Source organism: Mustelus asterias, unplaced genomic scaffold (genome assembly GCF_964213995.1).
Source record: "Mustelus asterias unplaced genomic scaffold, sMusAst1.hap1.1 HAP1_SCAFFOLD_1701, whole genome shotgun sequence".
In the NCBI taxonomy this organism is placed as follows: Eukaryota; Metazoa; Chordata; class Chondrichthyes; order Carcharhiniformes; family Triakidae; genus Mustelus; species Mustelus asterias.
Genome location: NW_027591646.1, coordinates 52501 through 75000, shown reverse-complemented (window position 1 = coordinate 75000; position 22500 = coordinate 52501). Strand labels below are relative to the sequence as shown.

General features: G+C 54.4%; 1 protein-coding gene across 1 annotated transcript in view; it reads right to left on the bottom strand.

Annotated features, from left to right (window-relative positions):
• LOC144488603 (protein phosphatase Slingshot homolog 1-like) overlaps positions 1-22500 on the bottom strand; it is a gene marked incomplete at its 3' end in the record, with an annotated part of 52542 nt that overhangs the window by 3026 nt on the left and 27016 nt on the right. Inside the window, exons 3-6 of the mRNA XM_078206664.1 lie at positions 22416-22500; positions 18670-18791; positions 17457-17528; positions 6092-6157 (exon numbers count right to left, since the gene is read on the bottom strand). The exon at positions 22416-22500 is cut by the window's right edge and continues 81 nt beyond it. Of these exons, the coding sequence (XP_078062790.1) occupies positions 6092-6157; positions 17457-17528; positions 18670-18791; positions 22416-22500 (345 nt within the window). The remainder of the gene's footprint in view (positions 1-6091; positions 6158-17456; positions 17529-18669; positions 18792-22415) is intronic.

Here is a 22500-nt window from a genome sequence, read left to right as displayed (position 1 = left end):
CCATATCGCTCCGTGGCCTGGGCCTCGGCTCCTCGCTCTGCGACTGGATCCTGAACTTCCGAACCCACAGACAACAATCAGTAAGGATCAGCAACAACACCTTCTCCACAATCATCCTCAACACCGGTGCCCCACAAGGCTGTGTTCTCAGCCCCTGCTATACTCCTTATACACCCCCTGACTGTGCGGCCAAGTTCCTTCCAATTGGATTTTCCAGTTTGCTGACGACACCACCGTAGTGGGTCGGATCTCAAACAATGACGAGACAGAGTACAGGGATGAGATAGAGAATCTGGTGAACTGGTGCGGCAACAATAATCTCTCCCTCAATCTCAACAAAACGAAGGAGATAGTCATCGACTTCAGGAAGCGTAAAGGAGAACATGCTCCTGTCTACATCAACGGGGATGAAGTGGAAATGGTCGAGAGCTTCAAGTTTCTAGGTGTCCAGATCACCAACAACCTGTCCTGGTCCCCCCCACGCCGACACTATGGTTAAGAAAGCCCCACCAACGCCTCTACTTTCTCAGGAGACTAAGGAAATTTGGCATGTCCGCTACGACTCTCACCAACCTTTACAGATGTCCCATAGAAAGCATTCTTTCTGGTTGTATCACAGCTCGGTCTGGGGCTCCTGCTCTGCCCAAGACCGCAAGGAGCTACAAAGGGTCGTGAATGTAGCCCAATCCATCACGCAAACCAGCAGTGGGAAGTGTTGACTCTGTCTACACTTCCTGCTGCCTCGGGAAAAGCAGCCAGCATAATCAAGGATCCCACACACCCCGGACATTCTCTCTTCCACCTTCTTCCGTCGGGAAAAAGATACAAAAGTCTGAGGTCACGTACCGACCGACTCAAGAACAGCTTCTTCCCTGCTGCTGCTGTCAGACTTTTGAATGGACCTACCTCGCATTAAGTTGATCTTTCTCTACACCCTAGCTATGACTGTAACACTACATTCCGCACCCTCTCCTTTCCTTCTCTATGAACGGTATGCTTTGTCTGTATAGCGTGCAAGAAACAATACTTTTCACTGTATCCCAGTACACGTGACAATAATAAATCAAATCTATTCCTTGCATATTCATGTGCTCATTTGAAAGCCCCTTAAACCCCCCCCCTATCGTATCATAAGCTAATGGAATGTTGGCCTTCATTGCGAGAGGTTTCGAGTACAGGAGCAGGGATGTGTTGTTGCAATTATACAGGGCCTTGGTGAGTTCACACCTAGAGTATTGTGTGCAGTTTTGGTCTCCTTTTCTGAGGAAGGATGTTCTTGCTCTGGAGGGAGCGCAGCGAAGGTTTACCCGGCTGATTCCGGGGATGGCGGGACTGATGTATGAGGAGAGATTGACCAGGTTAGGATTGTTTTCACTGGAGTTCAGACGAATGAGGGGGGGGATCTCACAGAGACTTATAAAATTCTAACAGGACCAGACAGGGTAGATGCAGGGAGGATGTTCCCGATGGTGGGGGGAGTCCAGAACCAGGGGTCACAGCCTGAGGATTCGGGGTAGACCATTTAGGACGGAGATGAGGAGACATTTCTTCACCCAGAGAGTGGTGAGCCTGTGGAATTCATTCCCACAGGAAGTAGTTGATGCCAAAACATTGAATGTATTGAAGAGGCGGCTGGATAGGGCACTTGGGGCGAACGGGGTCAAAGGTTATGGGGGGAAAGCAGGATTAGGCTATTGAGTTGGATGATCAGCCATGAGGGTGATGAATGGGGGAGCAGGCTCGAAGGGCCGAATGGCCTCCTCCTGCTCCTATCTTCTATGTTTCCATGTATCTGCCTCCGCCACCAGCCCTGGTAGCGCGTTCCAGACACCTATCACTCTCTGTGTAAAAAACTTACCCCTCACATCTCCTCTGAACTTTCCCTCTCTCCCCTTCAGCCCGTGCCCCCTTGTATTCAACATTTCAGCTCTGGGACAGCACGGTGGCACAGTGGGTTAGCGCTGCTGCCTCTCAGCGCCAGGGACCCGGGTTCGATTCCCGGCTTGGGTCACTGTCTGTGTGGAGTTTGCACATTCTCCTCGTGTCTGCGTGGGTTTCCTCCGGGTGCTCCGGTTTCCTCCCACAGTCCAAAGATGTGCGGGTTAGGTGGATTGGCCATGCTAAATTTCCCCTTAGTGTCAGGGGGGGTTAGCTAGGGTAAATGCATGGGGTTATGGGGGTAGGGCCTGGGTGTGTCTGCGGTTGGTGCAGACTCGATGGGCCAAATGGCCTCCTTCTGCACTGCACGATTCTATAATTCGATGAGAAAGATTCTGACTGTCGACCCTATCGATGCCTCTCAGAATTTTATAGAATTCCATCAGGTCTCCCCTCAGCCTCCGTCGCTCCAGAGAAAACAACCCAAGTTTGTCCAGCCTCTCCTGATAGCTCAGACCCGCTAATCCTGGCAGCGTCCTGGTAAACCTCTTCTGCACCCTCTCCAAACCCTCCACATCCTTCCTGTAATGTGGTGACCAGAATTGAATCCAATACTCTAAGTGCGGCCGAACCAAAGCTTTCTGGAGCTGCAACATAACACCCTGACTCCTGCACTCAATGTCCCAACCAATGAAGGAAACAGCGCCAAAATACATCCCCCCGATTACCCTCTGCAGAGAAGAAGGGGCGCACTGTCAGAGGGTCTGTGCTGAGGGAGTGCCGCACTGTCAGAGGGTCAGTGCTGAGGGAGTGCCGCACTGTCAGAGGGTCAGTGCTGAGGGAGTGCCGCACTGTCAGAGGGTCAGTGCTGAGGGAGTGCCGCACTGTCAGAGGGTCAGTGCTGAGGGAGTGCCGCACTGTCAGAGGGTCAGTGCTGAGGGAGTGCCGCACTGTCAGAGGGTCAGTGCTGAGGGAGTGCCGCACTGTCAGAGGGTCAGTGCTGAGGGAGTGCCGCACTGTCAGAGGGTCAGTGCTGAGGGAGTGCCGCACCGTCAGAGGGTCAGTGCTGAGGGAGTGCCGCACTGTCAGAGGGTCAGTGCTGAGGGAGTGCCGCACTGTCAGCGGGTCAGTGCTGAGGGAGTGCCGCACTGTCAGAGGGTCAGTACTGAGGGAGTGCCGCACTGTCAGAGGGTCAGTGCTGAGGGAGTGCCGCACTGTCAGAGGGTCAGTGCTGAGGGAGTGCCCCACTGTCAGAGGGTCAGTGCTGAGGGAGTGCCACACTGTCAGAGGGTCAGTGCTGAGGGAGTGCCGCACTGTCAGAGGGTCAGTGCTGAGGGAGTGCCGCACTGTCAGAGGGTCAGTACTGAGGGAGTGCCGCACTGTCAGAGGGTCAGTGCTGAGGGAGTGCCGCACTGTCAGAGGGTCAGTACTGAGGGAGTGCCGCACTGTCAGAGGGTCAGTGCTGAGGGAGTGCCGCACTGTCAGAGGGTCAGTGCTGAGGGAGTGCCGCACTGTCCAGAGGGTCAGTGCTGAGGGAGTGCCGCACTGTCAGAGGGTCAGTGCTGAGGGAGTGCTGCACTGTCAGAGGGTCAGTACTGAGGGAGTGCCGCACTGTCAGAGGGTCAGTGCTGAGGGAGTGCCGCACTGTCAGAGGGTCAGTGCTGAGGGAGAGCCGCACTGTCAGAGGGTCAGTGCTGAGGGAGTGCCGCACTGTCAGAGGGTCAGTGCTGAGGGAGTGCCGCACTGTCAGAGGGTCAGTGCTGAGGGAGTGCCGCACTGTCAGAGGGTCAGTACTGAGGGAGTGCCGCACTGTCAGAGGGTCAGTGCTGAGGGAGTGCCGCACTGTCAGAGGGTCAGTACTGAGGGAGTGCCGCACTGTCAGAGGGTCAGTGCTGAGGGAGTGCTGCACTGTCAGAGGGTCAGTGCTGAGGGAGTGCCGCACTGTCAGAGGGTCAGTGCTGAGGGAGTGCCGCACTGTCAGAGGGTCAGTGCTGAGGGAGTGCCGCACTGTCAGAGGGTCAGTGCTGAGGGAGTGCCGCACTGTCAGAGGGTCAGTGCTGAGGGAGTGCCGCACTGTCAGAGGGTCAGTGCTGAGGGAGTGCCGCACTGTCAGAGGGTCAGTGCTGAGGGAGTGCCGCACTGTCAGAGGGTCAGTGCTGAGGGAGTGCTGCACTGTCAGAGGGTCAGTACTGAGGGAGTGCCGCACTGTCAGAGGGTCAGTGCTGAGGGAGTGCCGCACTGTCAGAGGGTCAGTGCTGAGGGAGAGCCGCACTGTCAGAGGGTCAGTGCTGAGGGAGTGCCGCACTGTCAGAGGCTCAGTGCTGAGGGAGTGCCGCACTGTCAGAGGGTCAGTGCTGAGGGAGTGCCGCACTGTCAGAGGGTCAGTACTGAGGGAGTGCCGCACTGTCAGAGGGTCAGTGCTGAGGGAGTGCCGCACTGTCAGAGGGTCAGTACTGAGGGAGTGCCGCACTGTCAGAGGGTCAGTGCTGAGGGAGTGCTGCACTGTCAGAGGGTCAGTGCTGAGGGAGTGCCGCACTGTCAGAGGGTCAGTGCTGAGGGAGTGCCGCACTGTCAGAGGGTCAGTGCTGAGGGAGTGCCGCACTGTCAGAGGGTCAGTGCTGAGGGAGTGCCGCACTGTCAGAGGGTCAGTGCTGAGGGAGTGCCGCACTGTCAGAGGGTCAGTGCTGAGGGAGTGCCGCACTGTCAGAGGGTCAGTGCTGAGGGAGTGCCGCACTGTCAGAGGGTCAGTGCTGAGGGAGTGCCGCACTGTCAGAGGGTCAGTGCTGAGGGAGTGCCGCACTGTCAGAGGGTCAGTGCTGAGGGAGTGCCGCACTGTCAGAGGGTCAGTGCTGAGGGAGTGCCGCACTGTCCAGAGGGTCAGTGCTGAGAGAGTGCCACACTGTCAGAGGGTCAGTGCTGAGGGAGTGCCGCACTGTCAGAGGGTCAGTGCTGAGGGAGTGCTGCACTGTCAGAGGGTCAGTGCTGAGAGAGTGCCGCACTGTCAGAGGGTCAGTGCTGAGGGAGTGCCGCACTGTCAGAGGGTCAGTGCTGAGGGAGTGCCGAACTGTCAGAGGGTCAGTACTGAGGGAGTGCCGCACTGTCAGAGGGTCAGTGCTGAGGGAGTGCCGCACTGTCAGAGGGACAGTACTGAGGGAGTGCCGCACTGTCAGAGGGACAGTACTGAGGGAGTGCCGCACTGTCAGAGGGTCAGTGCTGAGGGAGTGCCGCACTGTCAGAGGGTCAGTGCTGAGGGAGTGCCGCACTGTCAGAGGGTCAGTGCTGAGGGAGTGCCGCACTGTCAGAGGGACAGTACTGAGGGAGTGCCGCACTGTCAGAGGGACAGTGCTGAGGGAGTGCCGCACTGTCAGAGGGTCAGTACTGAGGGAGTGCCGCACTGTCAGAGGGACAGTGCTGAGGGAGTGCCGCACTGTCAGAGGGTCAGTGCTGAGGGAGTGCCGCACTGTCAGAGGGTCAGTGCTGAGGGAGTGCCGCACTGTCAGAGGGACAGTACTGAGGGAGTGCCGCACTGTCAGAGGGTCAGTGCTGAGGGAGTGTCGCACTGTCAGAGGGTCAGTACTGAGGGAGTGCCGCACTGTCAGAGGGTCAGTACTGAGGGAGTGCCGCACTGTCAGAGGGACAGTGCTGAGGGAGTGCCGCACTGTCAGAGGGACAGTGCTGAGGGAGTGCCGCACTGTCAGAGGGACAGTGCTGAGGGAGTGCCGCACTGTCAGAGGGACAGTGCTGAGGGAGTGCCGCACTGTCAGAGGGACAGTGCTGAGGGAGTGCCGCACTGTCAGAGGGACAGTGCTGAGGGAGTGCCGCACTGTCAGAGGGACAGTGCTGAGGGAGTGCCGCACTGTCAGAGGGTCAGTACTGAGGGAGTGCCGCACTGTCAGAGGGACAGTGCTGAGGGAGTGCCGCACTGTCAGAGGGACAGTACTGAGGGAGTGCCGCACTGTCAGAGGGTCAGTGCTGAGGGAGTGCCGCACTGTCAGAGGGTCAGTGCTGAGGGAGTGCCGCACTGTCAGAGGGTCAGTGCTGAGGGAGTGCCGCACTGTCAGAGGGTCAGTGCTGAGGGAGTGCCGCACTGTCCTTTTGGACCTTAGATTCAGACCTGATTGACACTCCATAGGATCCAGCCCGATCACATGACCCTGAAAGGTCACTCCCTTAAAGGGGCCACACCAATATTAAAGTCCTGTGAGTTACTCACCACATCACCTGGACACTGATAGGTTTGAACAGGCAGGTCCGAGTCACGCTGGTAATACTGAATCCGCTGTAAACAGAGACAGGGAGTCACTGAGACAGGAATCAGAGTGAATGCCAGAGAGAGGGAGAGAGAGAGGGTTAGAGAGACCTCCCCAGATACAGGAGTGTGTGAGAGAGAGAGAGGGTTAGAGAGACCTCCCCAGATACAGGAGTGTGTGTGAGAGAGAGGGTTAGAGAGACCTCCCCAGATACAGGAGTGTGTGAGAGAGAGGGTTAGAGAGACCTCCCCAGATACAGGAGTGTGTGAGAGAGAGAGAGAGGGTTAGAGAGACCTCCCCAGATACAGGAGTGTGTGAGAGAGAGAGGGTTAGAGAGACCTCCCCAAATACAGGAGTGTGTGAGAGAGAGAGAGAGAGAGGGTCAGAGAGACCTCCCCAGATACAGGAGTGTGTGAGAGAGAGAGGGTTAGAGAGACCTCCCCAGATCCAGGAGTATGTGTGAGAGAGAGGGTTAGAGAGACCTCCCCAGATACAGGAGTGTGTGAGAGAGACAGAGGGTTAGAGAGACTCCCCAGATACAGGAGTGTGTGTGAGAGAGAGGGTTAGAGAGACATCCCCAGATAGAGGAGTGTGTGAGAGAGAGAGAGAGGGTTAGAGAGACCTCAACAGATACAGGAGTGTGAGAGAGAGAGAGAGGGTTAGAGAGACCTCCCCAGATACAGGAGTGTGTGAGAGAGAGAGGGTTAGAGAGACCTCCCCAGATACAGGAGTGTGTGAGAGAGAGGGTTAGAGAGACTCCCCAGATACAGGAGTGTGAGAGAGAGAGAGAGGGTTAGAGAGACCTCCCCAGATACAGGAGTGTGTGAGAGAGAGAGAGAGGGTTAGAGAGACCTCCCCAGATACAGGAGTGTGTGAGAGAGAGAGGGTTAGAGAGACCTCCCCAGATACAGGAGTGTGTGTGAGAGAGAGAGAGGGTTAGAGAGACCTCCCCAGATACAGGAGTGTGAGAGAGAGAGAGAGGGTTAGAGAGACCTCCCCAGATACAGGAGTGTGTGAGAGAGAGAGGGTTAGAGAGACCTCCCCAGATACAGGAGTGTGTGAGAGAGAGGGTTAGAGAGACTCCCCAGATACAGGAGTGTGAGAGAGAGAGAGAGGGTTAGAGAGACCTCCCCAGATACAGGAGTGTGTGAGAGAGAGAGAGAGGGTTAGAGAGACCTCCCCAGATACAGGAGTGTGTGAGAGAGAGAGGGTTAGAGAGACCTCCCCAGATACAGGAGTGTGTGTGAGAGAGAGAGAGGGTTAGAGAGACCTCCCCAGATACAGGAGTGTGTGAGAGAGAGAGAGAGGGTTAGAGAGACCTCCCCAGATACAGGAGTGTGTGAGAGAGAGAGGGTTAGAGAGACCTCCCCAAATACAGGAGTGTGTGAGAGAGAGAGAGAGGGTCAGAGAGACCTCCCCAGATACAGGAGTGTGTGAGAGAGAGAGGGTTAGAGAGACCTCCCCAGATCCAGGAGTATGTGTGAGAGAGAGGGTTAGAGAGACCTCCCCAGATACAGGAGTGTGTGAGAGAGACAGAGGGTTAGAGAGACTCCCCAGATACAGGAGTGTGTGTGAGAGAGAGGGTTAGAGAGACATCCCCAGATAGAGGAGTGTGTGAGAGAGAGAGAGAGGGTTAGAGAGACCTCAACAGATACAGGAGTGTGAGAGAGAGAGAGAGGGTTAGAGAGACCTCCCCAGATACAGGAGTGTGTGAGAGAGAGAGGGTTAGAGAGACCTCCCCAGATACAGGAGTGTGTGAGAGAGAGGGTTAGAGAGACTCCCCAGATACAGGAGTGTGAGAGAGAGAGAGAGGGTTAGAGAGACCTCCCCAGATACAGGAGTGTGTGAGAGAGAGAGAGAGGGTTAGAGAGACCTCCCCAGATACAGGAGTGTGTGAGAGAGAGAGGGTTAGAGAGACCTCCCCAGATACAGGAGTGTGTGTGAGAGAGAGAGAGGGTTAGAGAGACCTCCCCAGATACAGGAGTGTGAGAGAGAGAGAGAGGGTTAGAGAGACCTCCCCAGATACAGGAGTGTGTGAGAGAGAGAGGGTTAGAGAGACCTCCCCAGATACAGGAGTGTGTGAGAGAGAGGGTTAGAGAGACTCCCCAGATACAGGAGTGTGAGAGAGAGAGAGAGGGTTAGAGAGACCTCCCCAGATACAGGAGTGTGTGAGAGAGAGAGAGAGGGTTAGAGAGACCTCCCCAGATACAGGAGTGTGTGAGAGAGAGAGGGTTAGAGAGACCTCCCCAGATACAGGAGTGTGTGTGAGAGAGAGAGAGGGTTAGAGAGACCTCCCCAGATACAGGAGTGTGTGAGAGAGAGAGAGAGGGTTAGAGAGACCTCCCCAGATACAGGAGTGTGTGAGAGAGAGAGGGTTAGAGAGACCTCCCCAAATACAGGAGTGTGTGAGAGAGAGAGAGAGGGTCAGAGAGACCTCCCCAGATACAGGAGTGTGTGAGAGAGAGAGGGTTAGAGAGACCTCCCCAGATCCAGGAGTATGTGTGAGAGAGAGGGTTAGAGAGACCTCCCCAGATACAGGAGTGTGTGAGAGAGACAGAGGGTTAGAGAGACTCCCCAGATACAGGAGTGTGTGTGAGAGAGAGGGTTAGAGAGACATCCCCAGATAGAGGAGTGTGTGAGAGAGAGAGAGAGGGTTAGAGAGACCTCAACAGATACAGGAGTGTGAGAGAGAGAGAGAGGGTTAGAGAGACCTCCCCAGATACAGGAGTGTGTGAGAGAGAGAGGGTTAGAGAGACCTCCCCAGATACAGGAGTGTGTGAGAGAGAGGGTTAGAGAGACTCCCCAGATACAGGAGTGTGAGAGAGAGAGAGAGGGTTAGAGAGACCTCCCCAGATACAGGAGTGTGTGAGAGAGAGAGAGAGGGTTAGAGAGACCTCCCCAGATACAGGGGTGTGTGAGAGAGAGAGGGTTAGAGAGACCTCCCCAGATACAGGAGTGTGTGTGAGAGAGAGAGAGGGTTAGAGAGACCTCCCCAGATACAGGAGTGTGAGAGAGAGAGAGAGGGTTAGAGAGACCTCCCCAGATACAGGAGTGTGTGAGAGAGAGAGGGTTAGAGAGACCTCCCCAGATACAGGAGTGTGTGAGAGAGAGGGTTAGAGAGACTCCCCAGATACAGGAGTGTGAGAGAGAGAGAGAGGGTTAGAGAGACCTCCCCAGATACAGGAGTGTGTGAGAGAGAGAGAGAGGGTTAGAGAGACCTCCCCAGATACAGGAGTGTGTGAGAGAGAGAGGGTTAGAGAGACCTCCCCAGATACAGGAGTGTGTGTGAGAGAGAGGGTTAGAGAGACCTCCCCAGATACAGGAGTGAGATAGAGAGAGAGGGTTAGAGAGACACCCCCAGATACAGGAGTGTGTGAGAGAGAGAGAGCGTTAGAGAGACATCCCCAGATACAGGAGTGTGTGAGAGAGAGAGGGTTAGAGAGACCTCCCCAGATACAGGAGTGTGTGAGAGAGAGGGTTAGAGAGACTCCCCAGATACAGGAGTGTGAGAGAGAGAGAGAGGGTTAGAGAGACCTCCCCAGATACAGGAGTGTGTGAGAGAGAGAGAGAGGGTTAGAGAGACCTCCCCAGATACAGGAGTGTGTGAGAGAGAGAGGGTTAGAGAGACCTCCCCAGATACAGGAGTGTGTGTGAGAGAGAGGGTTAGAGAGACCTCCCCAGATACAGGAGTGAGATAGAGAGAGAGGGTTAGAGAGACACCCCCAGATACAGGAGTGTGTGAGAGAGAGAGAGCGTTAGAGAGACATCCCCAGATACAGGAGTGTGTGAGAGAGAGAGAGAGGGTTCGAGAGACCGCCCCAGATACAGGAGTGTGTGTGAGAGAGAGGGTTAGAGAGACCCCCCAGACACAGGAGTGTGTGAGAGAGAGAGAGGGTGAGAGAGACCTCCCCAGATACAGGAGTGTGTGTGTGAGAGGGGGTGTTAGAGAGACCTCCCCAGATACAGGAGTGTCTTTGAGAGAGAGCGTTAGAGAGACCTCACCAGATACAGGGGTGTGTGAGAGAGAGAGGGTTAGAGAGACACCTCCAGATACAGGAGTGTGAGAGAGAGAGAGGGTTAGAGAGACCTCCCCAGATACAGGAGTGTGTGAGAGAGAGGGGGTGTTAGAGAGACCTCCCCAGATACAGGAGTGTGTGTGAGAGAGAGAGAGAGGGTTAGAGAGACCTCCCCAGATACAGGAGTGTGTGTGAGAGAGGGGGTTAGAGAGACCTCCCCAGATACAGGAGTGTGTGAGAGAGGGTTAGAGAGACCTCCCCAGATACAGGAGTGTGTGAGAGAGAGAGGGTTAGAGAGACCTCCCCAGATACAGGAGTGTGTGTGTGAGAGAGAGAGAGAGGGTTAGAGAGACCTCCCTAGATACAGGAGTGTGTGAGAGAGAGAGAGGGTTCGAGAGACCGCCCCAGATACAGGAGTGTGTGAGAGAGAGGGGGTGTTAGAGAGACCTCCCCAGATACAGGAGTGTGTGTGAGAGTGAGCGGGGTAGAGAGACCTCCCCAGATACAGGAGTGTGAGAGAGCGAGAGAGGGTTAGAGAGACATCCCCAGATACAGGAGTGTGTGAGAGAGAGAGGGTGAGAGACACCTCCCCAGATACAGGAGTGTGTGAGAGAGAGAGAGGGTTAGAGAGACATCCCCAGATACAGGAGTGTGTGAGAGAGAGAGGGTTCGAGAGACATCCCCAGATACAGGAGTGTGTGAGAGAGAGAGGGTTAGAGAGACCTCCCCAGATCCAGGAGTATGTGTGAGAGAGAGGGTTAGAGAGACCTCCCCAGATACAGGAGTGTGTGAGAGAGACAGAGGGTTAGAGAGACTCCCCAGATACAGGAGTGTGTGTGAGAGAGAGGGTTAGAGAGACATCCCCAGATAGAGGAGTGTGTGAGAGAGAGAGAGAGGGTTAGAGAGACCTCAACAGATACAGGAGTGTGAGAGAGAGAGAGAGGGTTAGAGAGACCTCCCCAGATACAGGAGTGTGTGAGAGAGAGAGGGTTAGAGAGACCTCCCCAGATACAGGAGTGTGTGAGAGAGAGGGTTAGAGAGACTCCCCAGATACAGGAGTGTGAGAGAGAGAGAGAGGGTTAGAGAGACCTCCCCAGATACAGGAGTGTGTGAGAGAGAGAGAGAGGGTTAGAGAGACCTCCCCAGATACAGGAGTGTGTGAGAGAGAGAGGGTTAGAGAGACCTCCCCAGATACAGGAGTGTGTGTGAGAGAGAGAGAGGGTTAGAGAGACCTCCCCAGATACAGGAGTGTGAGAGAGAGAGAGAGGGTTAGAGAGACCTCCCCAGATACAGGAGTGTGTGAGAGAGAGAGGGTTAGAGAGACCTCCCCAGATACAGGAGTGTGTGAGAGAGAGGGTTAGAGAGACTCCCCAGATACAGGAGTGTGAGAGAGAGAGAGAGGGTTAGAGAGACCTCCCCAGATACAGGAGTGTGTGAGAGAGAGAGAGAGGGTTAGAGAGACCTCCCCAGATACAGGAGTGTGTGAGAGAGAGAGGGTTAGAGAGACCTCCCCAGATACAGGAGTGTGTGTGAGAGAGAGAGAGGGTTAGAGAGACCTCCCCAGATACAGGAGTGTGTGAGAGAGAGAGAGAGGGTTAGAGAGACCTCCCCAGATACAGGAGTGTGTGAGAGAGAGAGGGTTAGAGAGACCTCCCCAAATACAGGAGTGTGTGAGAGAGAGAGAGAGGGTCAGAGAGACCTCCCCAGATACAGGAGTGTGTGAGAGAGAGAGGGTTAGAGAGACCTCCCCAGATCCAGGAGTATGTGTGAGAGAGAGGGTTAGAGAGACCTCCCCAGATACAGGAGTGTGTGAGAGAGACAGAGGGTTAGAGAGACTCCCCAGATACAGGAGTGTGTGTGAGAGAGAGGGTTAGAGAGACATCCCCAGATAGAGGAGTGTGTGAGAGAGAGAGAGAGGGTTAGAGAGACCTCAACAGATACAGGAGTGTGAGAGAGAGAGAGAGGGTTAGAGAGACCTCCCCAGATACAGGAGTGTGTGAGAGAGAGAGGGTTAGAGAGACCTCCCCAGATACAGGAGTGTGTGAGAGAGAGGGTTAGAGAGACTCCCCAGATACAGGAGTGTGAGAGAGAGAGAGAGGGTTAGAGAGACCTCCCCAGATACAGGAGTGTGTGAGAGAGAGAGAGAGGGTTAGAGAGACCTCCCCAGATACAGGAGTGTGTGAGAGAGAGAGGGTTAGAGAGACCTCCCCAGATACAGGAGTGTGTGTGAGAGAGAGAGAGGGTTAGAGAGACCTCCCCAGATACAGGAGTGTGAGAGAGAGAGAGAGGGTTAGAGAGACCTCCCCAGATACAGGAGTGTGTGAGAGAGAGAGGGTTAGAGAGACCTCCCCAGATACAGGAGTGTGTGAGAGAGAGGGTTAGAGAGACTCCCCAGATACAGGAGTGTGAGAGAGAGAGAGAGGGTTAGAGAGACCTCCCCAGATACAGGAGTGTGTGAGAGAGAGAGAGAGGGTTAGAGAGACCTCCCCAGATACAGGAGTGTGTGAGAGAGAGAGGGTTAGAGAGACCTCCCCAGATACAGGAGTGTGTGTGAGAGAGAGGGTTAGAGAGACCTCCCCAGATACAGGAGTGAGATAGAGAGAGAGGGTTAGAGAGACACCCCCAGATACAGGAGTGTGTGAGAGAGAGAGAGCGTTAGAGAGACATCCCCAGATACAGGAGTGTGTGAGAGAGAGAGGGTTAGAGAGACCTCCCCAGATACAGGAGTGTGTGAGAGAGAGGGTTAGAGAGACTCCCCAGATACAGGAGTGTGAGAGAGAGAGAGAGGGTTAGAGAGACCTCCCCAGATACAGGAGTGTGTGAGAGAGAGAGAGAGGGTTAGAGAGACCTCCCCAGATACAGGAGTGTGTGAGAGAGAGAGGGTTAGAGAGACCTCCCCAGATACAGGAGTGTGTGTGAGAGAGAGGGTTAGAGAGACCTCCCCAGATACAGGAGTGAGATAGAGAGAGAGGGTTAGAGAGACACCCCCAGATACAGGAGTGTGTGAGAGAGAGAGAGCGTTAGAGAGACATCCCCAGATACAGGAGTGTGTGAGAGAGAGAGAGAGGGTTCGAGAGACCGCCCCAGATACAGGAGTGTGTGTGAGAGAGAGGGTTAGAGAGACCCCCCAGACACAGGAGTGTGTGAGAGAGAGAGAGGGTGAGAGAGACCTCCCCAGATACAGGAGTGTGTGTGTGAGAGGGGGTGTTAGAGAGACCTCCCCAGATACAGGAGTGTCTTTGAGAGAGAGCGTTAGAGAGACCTCACCAGATACAGGGGTGTGTGAGAGAGAGAGGGTTAGAGAGACACCTCCAGATACAGGAGTGTGAGAGAGAGAGAGGGTTAGAGAGACCTCCCCAGATACAGGAGTGTGTGAGAGAGAGGGGGTGTTAGAGAGACCTCCCCAGATACAGGAGTGTGTGTGAGAGAGAGAGAGAGGGTTAGAGAGACCTCCCCAGATACAGGAGTGTGTGTGAGAGAGGGGGTTAGAGAGACCTCCCCAGATACAGGAGTGTGTGAGAGAGGGTTAGAGAGACCTCCCCAGATACAGGAGTGTGTGAGAGAGAGAGGGTTAGAGAGACCTCCCCAGATACAGGAGTGTGTGTGTGAGAGAGAGAGAGAGGGTTAGAGAGACCTCCCTAGATACAGGAGTGTGTGAGAGAGAGAGAGGGTTCGAGAGACCGCCCCAGATACAGGAGTGTGTGAGAGAGAGGGGGTGTTAGAGAGACCTCCCCAGATACAGGAGTGTGTGTGAGAGTGAGCGGGGTAGAGAGACCTCCCCAGATACAGGAGTGTGAGAGAGCGAGAGAGGGTTAGAGAGACATCCCCAGATACAGGAGTGTGTGAGAGAGAGAGGGTGAGAGACACCTCCCCAGATACAGGAGTGTGTGAGAGAGAGAGAGGGTTAGAGAGACATCCCCAGATACAGGAGTGTGTGAGAGAGAGAGGGTTCGAGAGACATCCCCAGATACAGGAGTGTGTGAGAGAGAGAGGGTGAGAAAGACCTCCCCAGATACAGGAGTGTGTGAGAGAGAGGGAGAGGGTTAGAGAGACCTCCCCAGATACAGGAGTGTGTGTGAGAGAGGGAGGGTGAGAGAGACCTCCCCAGATACAGGAGTGTGTGAGAGAGAGGGAGAGGGTTAGAGAGACATCCCCAGATACAGGAGTGTGTGAGAGAGAGAGGGTTAGAGAGACCTCCCCAGATACAGGAGTGTGTGTGAGAGAGAGGGTTAGAGAGACCTCACCAGATACAGTAGTGTGTGAGAGAGAGAGGGTTAGAGAGACCTCCCCAGATACAGGAGTGTGTGAGAGAGAGAAAGAGGGTTAGAGAGACTCCCCAGATACAGGAGTGTGTGAGAGAGAGGGGGTTAGAGAGACCTCCCCAGATCCAGGAGTATGTGTGAGAGAGAGGGTTAGAGAGACCTCCCCAGATACAGGAGTGTGTGAGAGAGACAGAGGGTTAGAGAGACTCCCCAGATACAGGAGTGTGTGTGAGAGAGAGGGTTAGAGAGACCTCCCCAGATACAGGAGTGTGTGTGAGAGAGAGGGTTAGAGAGACCTCCCCAGATACAGGAGTGTGTGTGAGAGAGAGGGTTAGAGAGACCTCCCCAGATACAGGAGTGAGTGAGAGAGAGGGGGTTAGAGAGACAGCCCCAGATACAGGAGTGTGTGAGAGAGAGAGAGGGTTAGAGAGACCTCCCCAGATACAGGAGTGTGTGTGAGAGGGAGAGAGTTAGAGAGACCTCCCCAGATACAGGAGTGTTTGAGAGAGAGAGAGGGTTAGGGAGACCTCCCCAGATACAGGAGTGTGTGTGTGAGAGAGAGAGGGTTAGAGAGACCCCCCAGATACAGGAGTGTGTGTGAGAGAGAGGGTTAGAGAGACCCCCCCAGATACAGGAGTGTGTGAGAGAGAGAGGGTTAGAGAGACCTCCCCAGGTACAGGAGTGTGTGTGAGAGAGAGAGGGTTAGAGAGACCTCCCCAGGTACAGGAGTGTGTGTGTGAGAGAGGGTTAGAGAGACCTCCCCAGATACATGAGTGTGTATGAGAGAGAGGGTTAGAGAGACCCCCCCAGATACAGGAGTGTGTGAGAGAGGGGGTTAGAGAGAGCACCCCAGATACAGGAGTGTGTGAGAGAGAGAGAGAGAGAGAGAGGGTTAGAGAGACCTCCCCAGATACAGGAGTGTGTGAGGGAGAGAGGGTTAGAGAGTCCTCCCCAGATACAGGAGTGTGTGAGGGAGAGAGGGTTAGAGAGACCTCCCCAGATACAGGAGTGTGTGTGAGAGAGAGAGAGAAGGTTAGAGAGACCTCCCCAGATACAGGAGTGTGTGAGAGAGAGAGAGAGAGAGAGAGAGGGTTAGAGAGACCTCCCCAGATACAGGAGTGTGTGAGAGAGAGAGAGAGAGGGTTAGAGAGACCTCCCCAGATACAGGAGTGTGTGAGAGAGAGAGAGGGTTAGAGAGACCTCCCCAGATACAGGAGTGTGTGAGAGAGGGGGTTAGAGAGACCTCCCCAGATACAGGAGTGTGTGAGAGAGAGAGAGGGTTAGAGAGACCTCCCCAGATACAGGAGTGTGTGAGAGAGGGGGTTAGAGAGACCCCCCCAGATACAGGAGTGTGTGAGGGAGAGATCGTTAGAGAGTCCTCCCCAGATACAGGAGTGTGTGAGGGAGAGAGGGTTAGAGAGACCTCCCCAGATACAGGAGTGTGTGTGAGAGAGAGAGAGAAGGTTAGAGAGACCTCCCCAGATACAGGAGTGTGTGAGAGAGAGAGAGAGAGAGAGAGAGGGTTAGAGAGACCTCCCCAGATACAGGAGTGTGTGAGAGAGAGAGAGAGAGGGTTAGAGAGACCTCCCCAGATACAGGAGTGTGTGAGAGAGAGAGAGGGTTAGAGAGACCTCCCCAGATACAGGAGTGTGTGAGAGAGGGGGTTAGAGAGACCTCCCCAGATACAGGAGTGTGTGAGAGAGAGAGAGGGTTAGAGAGACCTCCCCAGATACAGGAGTGTGTGAGAGAGGGGGTTAGAGAGAGCCCCCCAGATACAGGAGTGTGTGAGAGAGAGAGAGGGTTAGAGAGACCTCCCCAGTTACAGGAGTGTGTGAGAGAGAGAGAGGGTTAGAGAGACCTCCCCAGATACAGGAGTGTGTGTGAGAGGGAGGGGGTTAGAGAGACAGCCCCAGATACAGGAGTGTGTGAGAGAGAGAGAGGGTTCGAGAGACCTCCCCAGATACAGGAGTGTGTGTGAGAGGGAGGGGGTTAGAGAGACCTCCCCAGATACAGGAGTGTGTGAGAGAGAGAGGGTTAGAGAGACAGCCCCAGATACAGGAGTGTGTGTGAGAGAGAAAGAGGGTTAGAGAGACTCCCCAGATACAGGAGTGTGTGAGAGAGGGGGTTAGAGAGACCTCCCCAGATCCAGGAGTATGTGTGAGAGAGAGGGTTAGAGAGACCTCCCCAGATACAGGAGTGTGTGAGAGAGACAGAGGGTTAGAGAGACTCCCCAGATACAGGAGTGTGTGTGAGAGAGAGGGTTAGAGAGACCTCCCCAGATACAGGAGTGAGTGAGAGAGAGGGGGTTAGAGAGACCTCCCCAGATACAGGAGTGTGTGAGAGAGAGAGAGGGTTAGAGAGACCTCCCCAGATACAGAAGTGTGTGTGAGAGAGAGGGTTAGAGAGACACCCCCAGATACAGGAGTGTGTGAGAGAGAGGGAGGGTTAGAGTGACATCCCCAGATACTGGAGTGTGTGAGAGAGAGAGAGGGTTAGAGAGACCTCCCCAGATACAGGAGTGTGTGAGGGAGAGAGGGTTAGAGAGACCTCCCCAGATACAGGAGTGTGTGTGAGAGAGAGAGAGAAGGTTAGAGTGACCTCCCCAGATACAGGAGTGTGTGAGAGAGAGAGAGAGAGAGAGAGGGTTAGAGAGACCTCCCCAGATACAGGAGTGTGTGAGAGAGAGAGAGAGAGAGAGAGGGTTAGAGAGACCTCCCCAGATACAGGAGTGTGTGAGAGAGAGAGAGGGTTAGAGAGACCTCCCCAGATACAGGAGTGTGTATGAGAGAGAGGGTTAGAGAGACCCCCCCAGATACAGGAGTGTGTGAGAGAGGGCGTTAGAGAGACCTCCCCAGATACAGGAGTGTGTGAGAGAGAGAGGGGGTTAGAGAGACCTCCCCAGATACAGGAGTGTGTGAGAGAGGGGGTTAGAGAGAGCCCCCCAGATACAGGTGTGTGTGAGAGAGAGAGGGTTAGAGAGACCTCCCCAGATACAGGAGTGTGTCAAAGGGCAATTAAAGATGTTCGGGAGACATCTCCATCGATCTTACCCATCTCCATCCAGGAATACATGTGTATCACTCCATATTGGCAGAACCAGTCCAATCGTACAGCTTAGTTTGCTGCAAGAAAAAATAATCAGATCACAAAAGTTTAACAGTGATCGGGAGCAGGATCCCTGGCTGATTTCCCCTCTCTCTCTCTCTCTAACCCAGGGATCACTGGACAGTGATCGGGAGCAGGATCCCTGGCTGATTTCCCCTCTCTCTCTAACCCAGGGATCACTGGACAGGGATCAGGAGCAGGAACCCTGGCTGATTTCCCCTCTCTCTCTCTAACCCAGGGATCACTGGACAGTGATCAGGAGCAGGAACCCTGGCTGATTTCCTCTCTCTCTAACCCAGGGGTCACTGGACAGGGATCGGGAACAGGAATCCTGGCTGATTCCCCCTCTCTCTCTCTAACCCAGGGATCACTGGACAGGGATCAGGAGCAGGAACCCTGGCTGATTTCCCCTCTCTCTCTAACCCAGGGATCACTGGACAGGGATCAGGAGCAGGATCCCTGGCTGATTTCCCCTCTCTCTCTAACCCAGGGATCACTGGACAGGGATCGGGAGCAGGAACCCTGGCTGATTTCCCCTCTCTCTCTAACCCAGGGATCACTGGACAGGGATCAGGAGCAGGAACCCTGGCTGATTTCCTCTCTCTCTAACCCAGGGATCACTGGACAGTGATCGGGAGCAGGAACCCTGGCTGATTTCCCCTCTCTCGCTAACCCAGGGATCACCGGACAGGGATCAGGAGCAGGATCCCTGGCTGATTTCCTCTCTCTCTCTCTCTCTAACCCAGGGATCACTGGACAGGGATCAGGAGCAGGAACCCTGGCTGATTTCCCCTCTCTCTCTCTCTAACCCAGGGATCACTGGACAGGGATCAGGAGCAGGAACCCTGGCTGATTTCCCCTCTCTCTCTCTAACCCAGGGATCACTGGACAGGGATCAGGAGCAGGAACCCTGGCTGATTTCCCCTCTCTCTCTAACCCAGGGATCACTGGACAGGGATCAGGAGCAGGATCCCTGGCTGATTTCCCCTCTCTCTCTCTCTAACCCAGGGATCACTGGACAGTGATCAGGAGCAGGAACCCTGGCTGATTTCCCCTCTCTCTCTCTCTCTAACCCAGGGATCACTGGACAGGGATCAGGAGCAGGAACCCTGGCTGATTTCCCCTCTCTCTCTCTCTCTCTCTCTAACCCAGTCTTACCTTGCCGTACTCTTCAGGTCCACTCCGAGAATGATGTTCTCTCCCATGTCGAGTCGCTCAGCATTCGAAACCATCAACAGATATCGAAACCTCTGGGCTTTCGAACACTCCAGGCGCACTGCCTGTGAGGGCGGTGGAGGGGGGAGAGAGGGAGAGAGAGGGTGGGAGAGGCGAGCGAAGGAGTGGGAGAGTGTCAGAGTGAAGAAGGAATGAATGGAGAAAAGTAAGAAGGGGAGAGTGGAGGGAGACAGAGAGAGAATGTTGAATTTTAACATCAAGTTAACACAAGGCAAATCAACTGTGCAGAGAAGTTGATCAGAATCAGAGTTTTACTCTGTATCTAACCCCGTGCTGTACCTGTCCTGGGAGTGTTTGATGGGGGACAGTGTAGAGGGAGCTTTACTCTGTATCTAACCCCGTGCTGTACCTGTCCTGGGAGTGTTTGATGGGGACAGTGTAGAGGGAGCTTTACTCTGTATCTAACCCCGTGCTGTACCTGTCCTGGGAGTGTTTGATGTGGGACAGTGTAGAGGGAGCTTTACTCTGTATCTAACCCCGTGCTGTACCTGTCCTGGGAGTGTTTGATGGGGACAGTGTAGAGGGAGCTTTACTCTGTATCTAACCCCGTGCTGTACCTGTCCTGGGAGTGTTTGATGGGGGCAGTGTAGAGGGAGCTTTACTCTGTATCTAACCCCGTGCTGTACCTGTCCTGGGAGTGTTTGATGGGGGACAGTGTAGAGGGAGCTTTACTCTGTATCTAACCCCGTGCTGTACCTGTCCTGGGAGTGTTTGATGGGGGACAGTGTAGAGGGAGCTTTACTCTGTATCTAACCCCGTGCTGTACCTGTCCTGGGAGTGTTTGATGGGGGCAGTGTAGAGGGAGCTTTACTCTGTATCTAACCCCGTGCTGTACCTGTCCTGGGAGTGTTTGATGTGGGACAGTGTAGAGGGAGCTTTACTCTGTATCTAACCCCGTGCTGTACCTGTCCTGGGAGTGTTTGATGGGGGACAGTGTAGAGGGAGCTTTACTCTGTATCTAACCCCGTGCTGTACCTGTCCTGGGAGTGTTTGATGGGGGACAGTGTAGAGGGAGCTTTACTCTGTATCTAACCCCGTGCTGTACCTGTCCTGGGAGTGTTTGATGGGGACAGTGTAGAGGGAGCTTTACTCTGTATCTAACCCCGTGCTGTACCTGTCCTGGGAATGTTTGATGGGGACAGTGTAGAGGGAGCTTTACTCTGTATCTAACCCCGTGCTGGACCTGTCCTGGGAGTGTTTGATGGGGACAGTGTCGAGGGAGCTTTACTCTGTATCTAATCCCGTGCTGTACCTGTCCTGGGAGTGTTTGATGGGGGACAGTGTAGAGGGAGCTTTACTCTGTATCGAACCCCGTGCTGTCCCTGTCCTGGGAGTGTTTGATGGGGGAAAGTGTAGAGGGAGCTTTACTCTGTATCTAACCCCGTGCTGTCCCTGTCCTGGGAGTGTTTGATGGGGGACAGTGTAGAGGGAGCTTTACTCTGTATCTAACCCCGTGCTGTACCTGTCCTGGGAGTGTTTGATGGGGGACAGTGTAGAGGGAGCTTTACTCTATATCTAACCCAGTGCTGTACCTGTCCTGGGAGTGTTTGATGGGGACAGTGTAGAGGGAGCTTTACTCTGTATCTAACCCCGTGCTGTCCCTGTCCTGGGAGTGTTGGATGGGGACAGTGTAGAGGGAGCTTTACTCTGTATCTAACCCCGTGCTGTACCTGTCCTGGGAGTGTTTGATGGGGACAGTGTAGAGGGAGCTTTACTCTGTATCTAACCCCGTGCTGTACCTGTCCTGGGAGTGTTTGATGGGGACAGTGTAGAGGGAGCTTTACTCTGTATCTAACCCCGTGCTGTACCTGTCCTGGGAGTGTTTGATGGGGACAGTGTAGAGGGAGCTTTACTCTGTATCTAACCCCGTGCTGTACCTGTCCTGGGAGTGTTTGATGGGGACAGTGTAGAGGGAGCTTTACTCTGTATCTAACCCCGTGCTGTACCTGTCCTGGAAGTGTTTGATGGGGACAGGGTAGAGGGAGCTTTACTCTGTATCTAACCCCGTGCTGTACCTGTCCTGGGAGTGTTTGATGGGGACAGTGTAGAGGGAGCTTTGCTCTGTATCTAACCCCGTGCTGTACCTGTCCTGGGAGTGTTTGATGGGGGACAGTGCAGAGGGAGCTTTATTCTGTATCTAACCCCGTGCTGTACCTGTCCTGGGAGTGTTTGATGGGGGACAGTGTAGAGGGAGCTTTACTCTGTATCTAACCCCGTGCTGTACCTGTCCTGGGAGTGATTGATGGGGACAGTGTAGAGGGAGCTTTACTCTGTATCTAACCCCGTGCTGTACCTGTCCTGGGAGTGTTTGATGGGGGACAGTGCAGAGGGAGCTTTACTCTGGATCTAACCCCGTGCTGCACCTGTCCTGGGAGTGATTGATGGGGACAGTGTAGAGGGAGCTTTACTCTGTATCTAACCCCGTGCTGTACCTGTCCTGGGAGTGTTTGATGGGGGACAGTGTAGAGGGAGCTTTACTCTGTATCTAACCCCGTGCTGTACCTGTCCTGGGAGTGTTTGATGGGGACAGTGTAGAGGGAGCTTTACTCTGTATCTAACCCCGTGCTGTACCTGTCCTGGGAGTGTTTGATGGGGACAGTGTAGAGGGAGCTTTACTCTGTATCTAACCCCGTGCTGTACCTGTCCTGGGAGTGTTTGATGGGGGACAGTGTAGAGGGAGCTTTACTCTGTATCTAACCCCGTGCTGTACCTGTCCTGGGAGTGTTTGATGGGGGACAGTGTAGAGGGAGCTTTACTCTGTATCTAACCCCGTGCTGTACCTGTCCTGGGAGTGTTTGATGGGGACAGTGTAGAGGGAGCTTTACTCTGTATCTAACCCCGTGCTGGCCCTGTCCTGGGAGTGTTTGATGGGGGACAGTGTAGAGGGAGTTTTACTCTGTATCTAACCCCGTGCTGTACCTGTCCTGGGAGTGTTTGATGGGGGACAGTGTAGAGGGAGCTTTACTCTGTATCTAACCCCGTGCTGTACCTGTCCTGGGAGTGTTTGATGGGGGACAGTGTAGAGGGAGCTTTACTCTGTATCTAACCCCGTGCTGTACCTGTCCTGGGAGTGTTTGATGGGGACAGTGTAGAGGGAGCTTTACTCTGTATCTAACCCCGTGCTGTCCCTGTCCTGGGAGTGTTTGATGGGGACAGTATAGAGGGAGCTTTACTCTGTATCTAACCCCGTGCTGTCCCTGTCCTGCGAGTGTTTGATGGGGACAGTGTAGAGGGAGCTTTACTCTGTATCTAACCCCGTGCTGTCCCTGTCCTGCGAGTGTTTGATGGGGACAGTGTAGAGGGAGCTTTACTCTGTATCTAACCCCGTGCTGTACCTGTCCTGGGAGTGTTTGATGGGGACAGTGTAGAGGGAGCTTTACTCTGTATCTAACCCCGTGCTGTACCTGTCCTGGGAGTGTTTGATGGGGGACAGTGTCGAGGGAGCTTTACTCTGTATCGAACCCCGTGCTGTACCTGTCCTGGGAGTGTTTGATGGGGTCAGTGTAGAGGGAGCTTTACTCTGTATCTAACCCCGTGCTGTACCTGTCCTGGGAGTGTTTGATGGGGGACAGTGTCGAGGGAGCTTTACTCTGTATCTAACCCCGTGCTGTACCTGTCCTGGGAGTGTTTGATGGGGGCAGTGTAGAGGCAGGTCTCGGTTCACTCACCAGTATAATGGTGTCCTCCTGTCTCAGTAAGTCACACATGGCCTCCAGGTGCTGTTGGAGAGCTCCCACCTTGATGGTGCCCGGG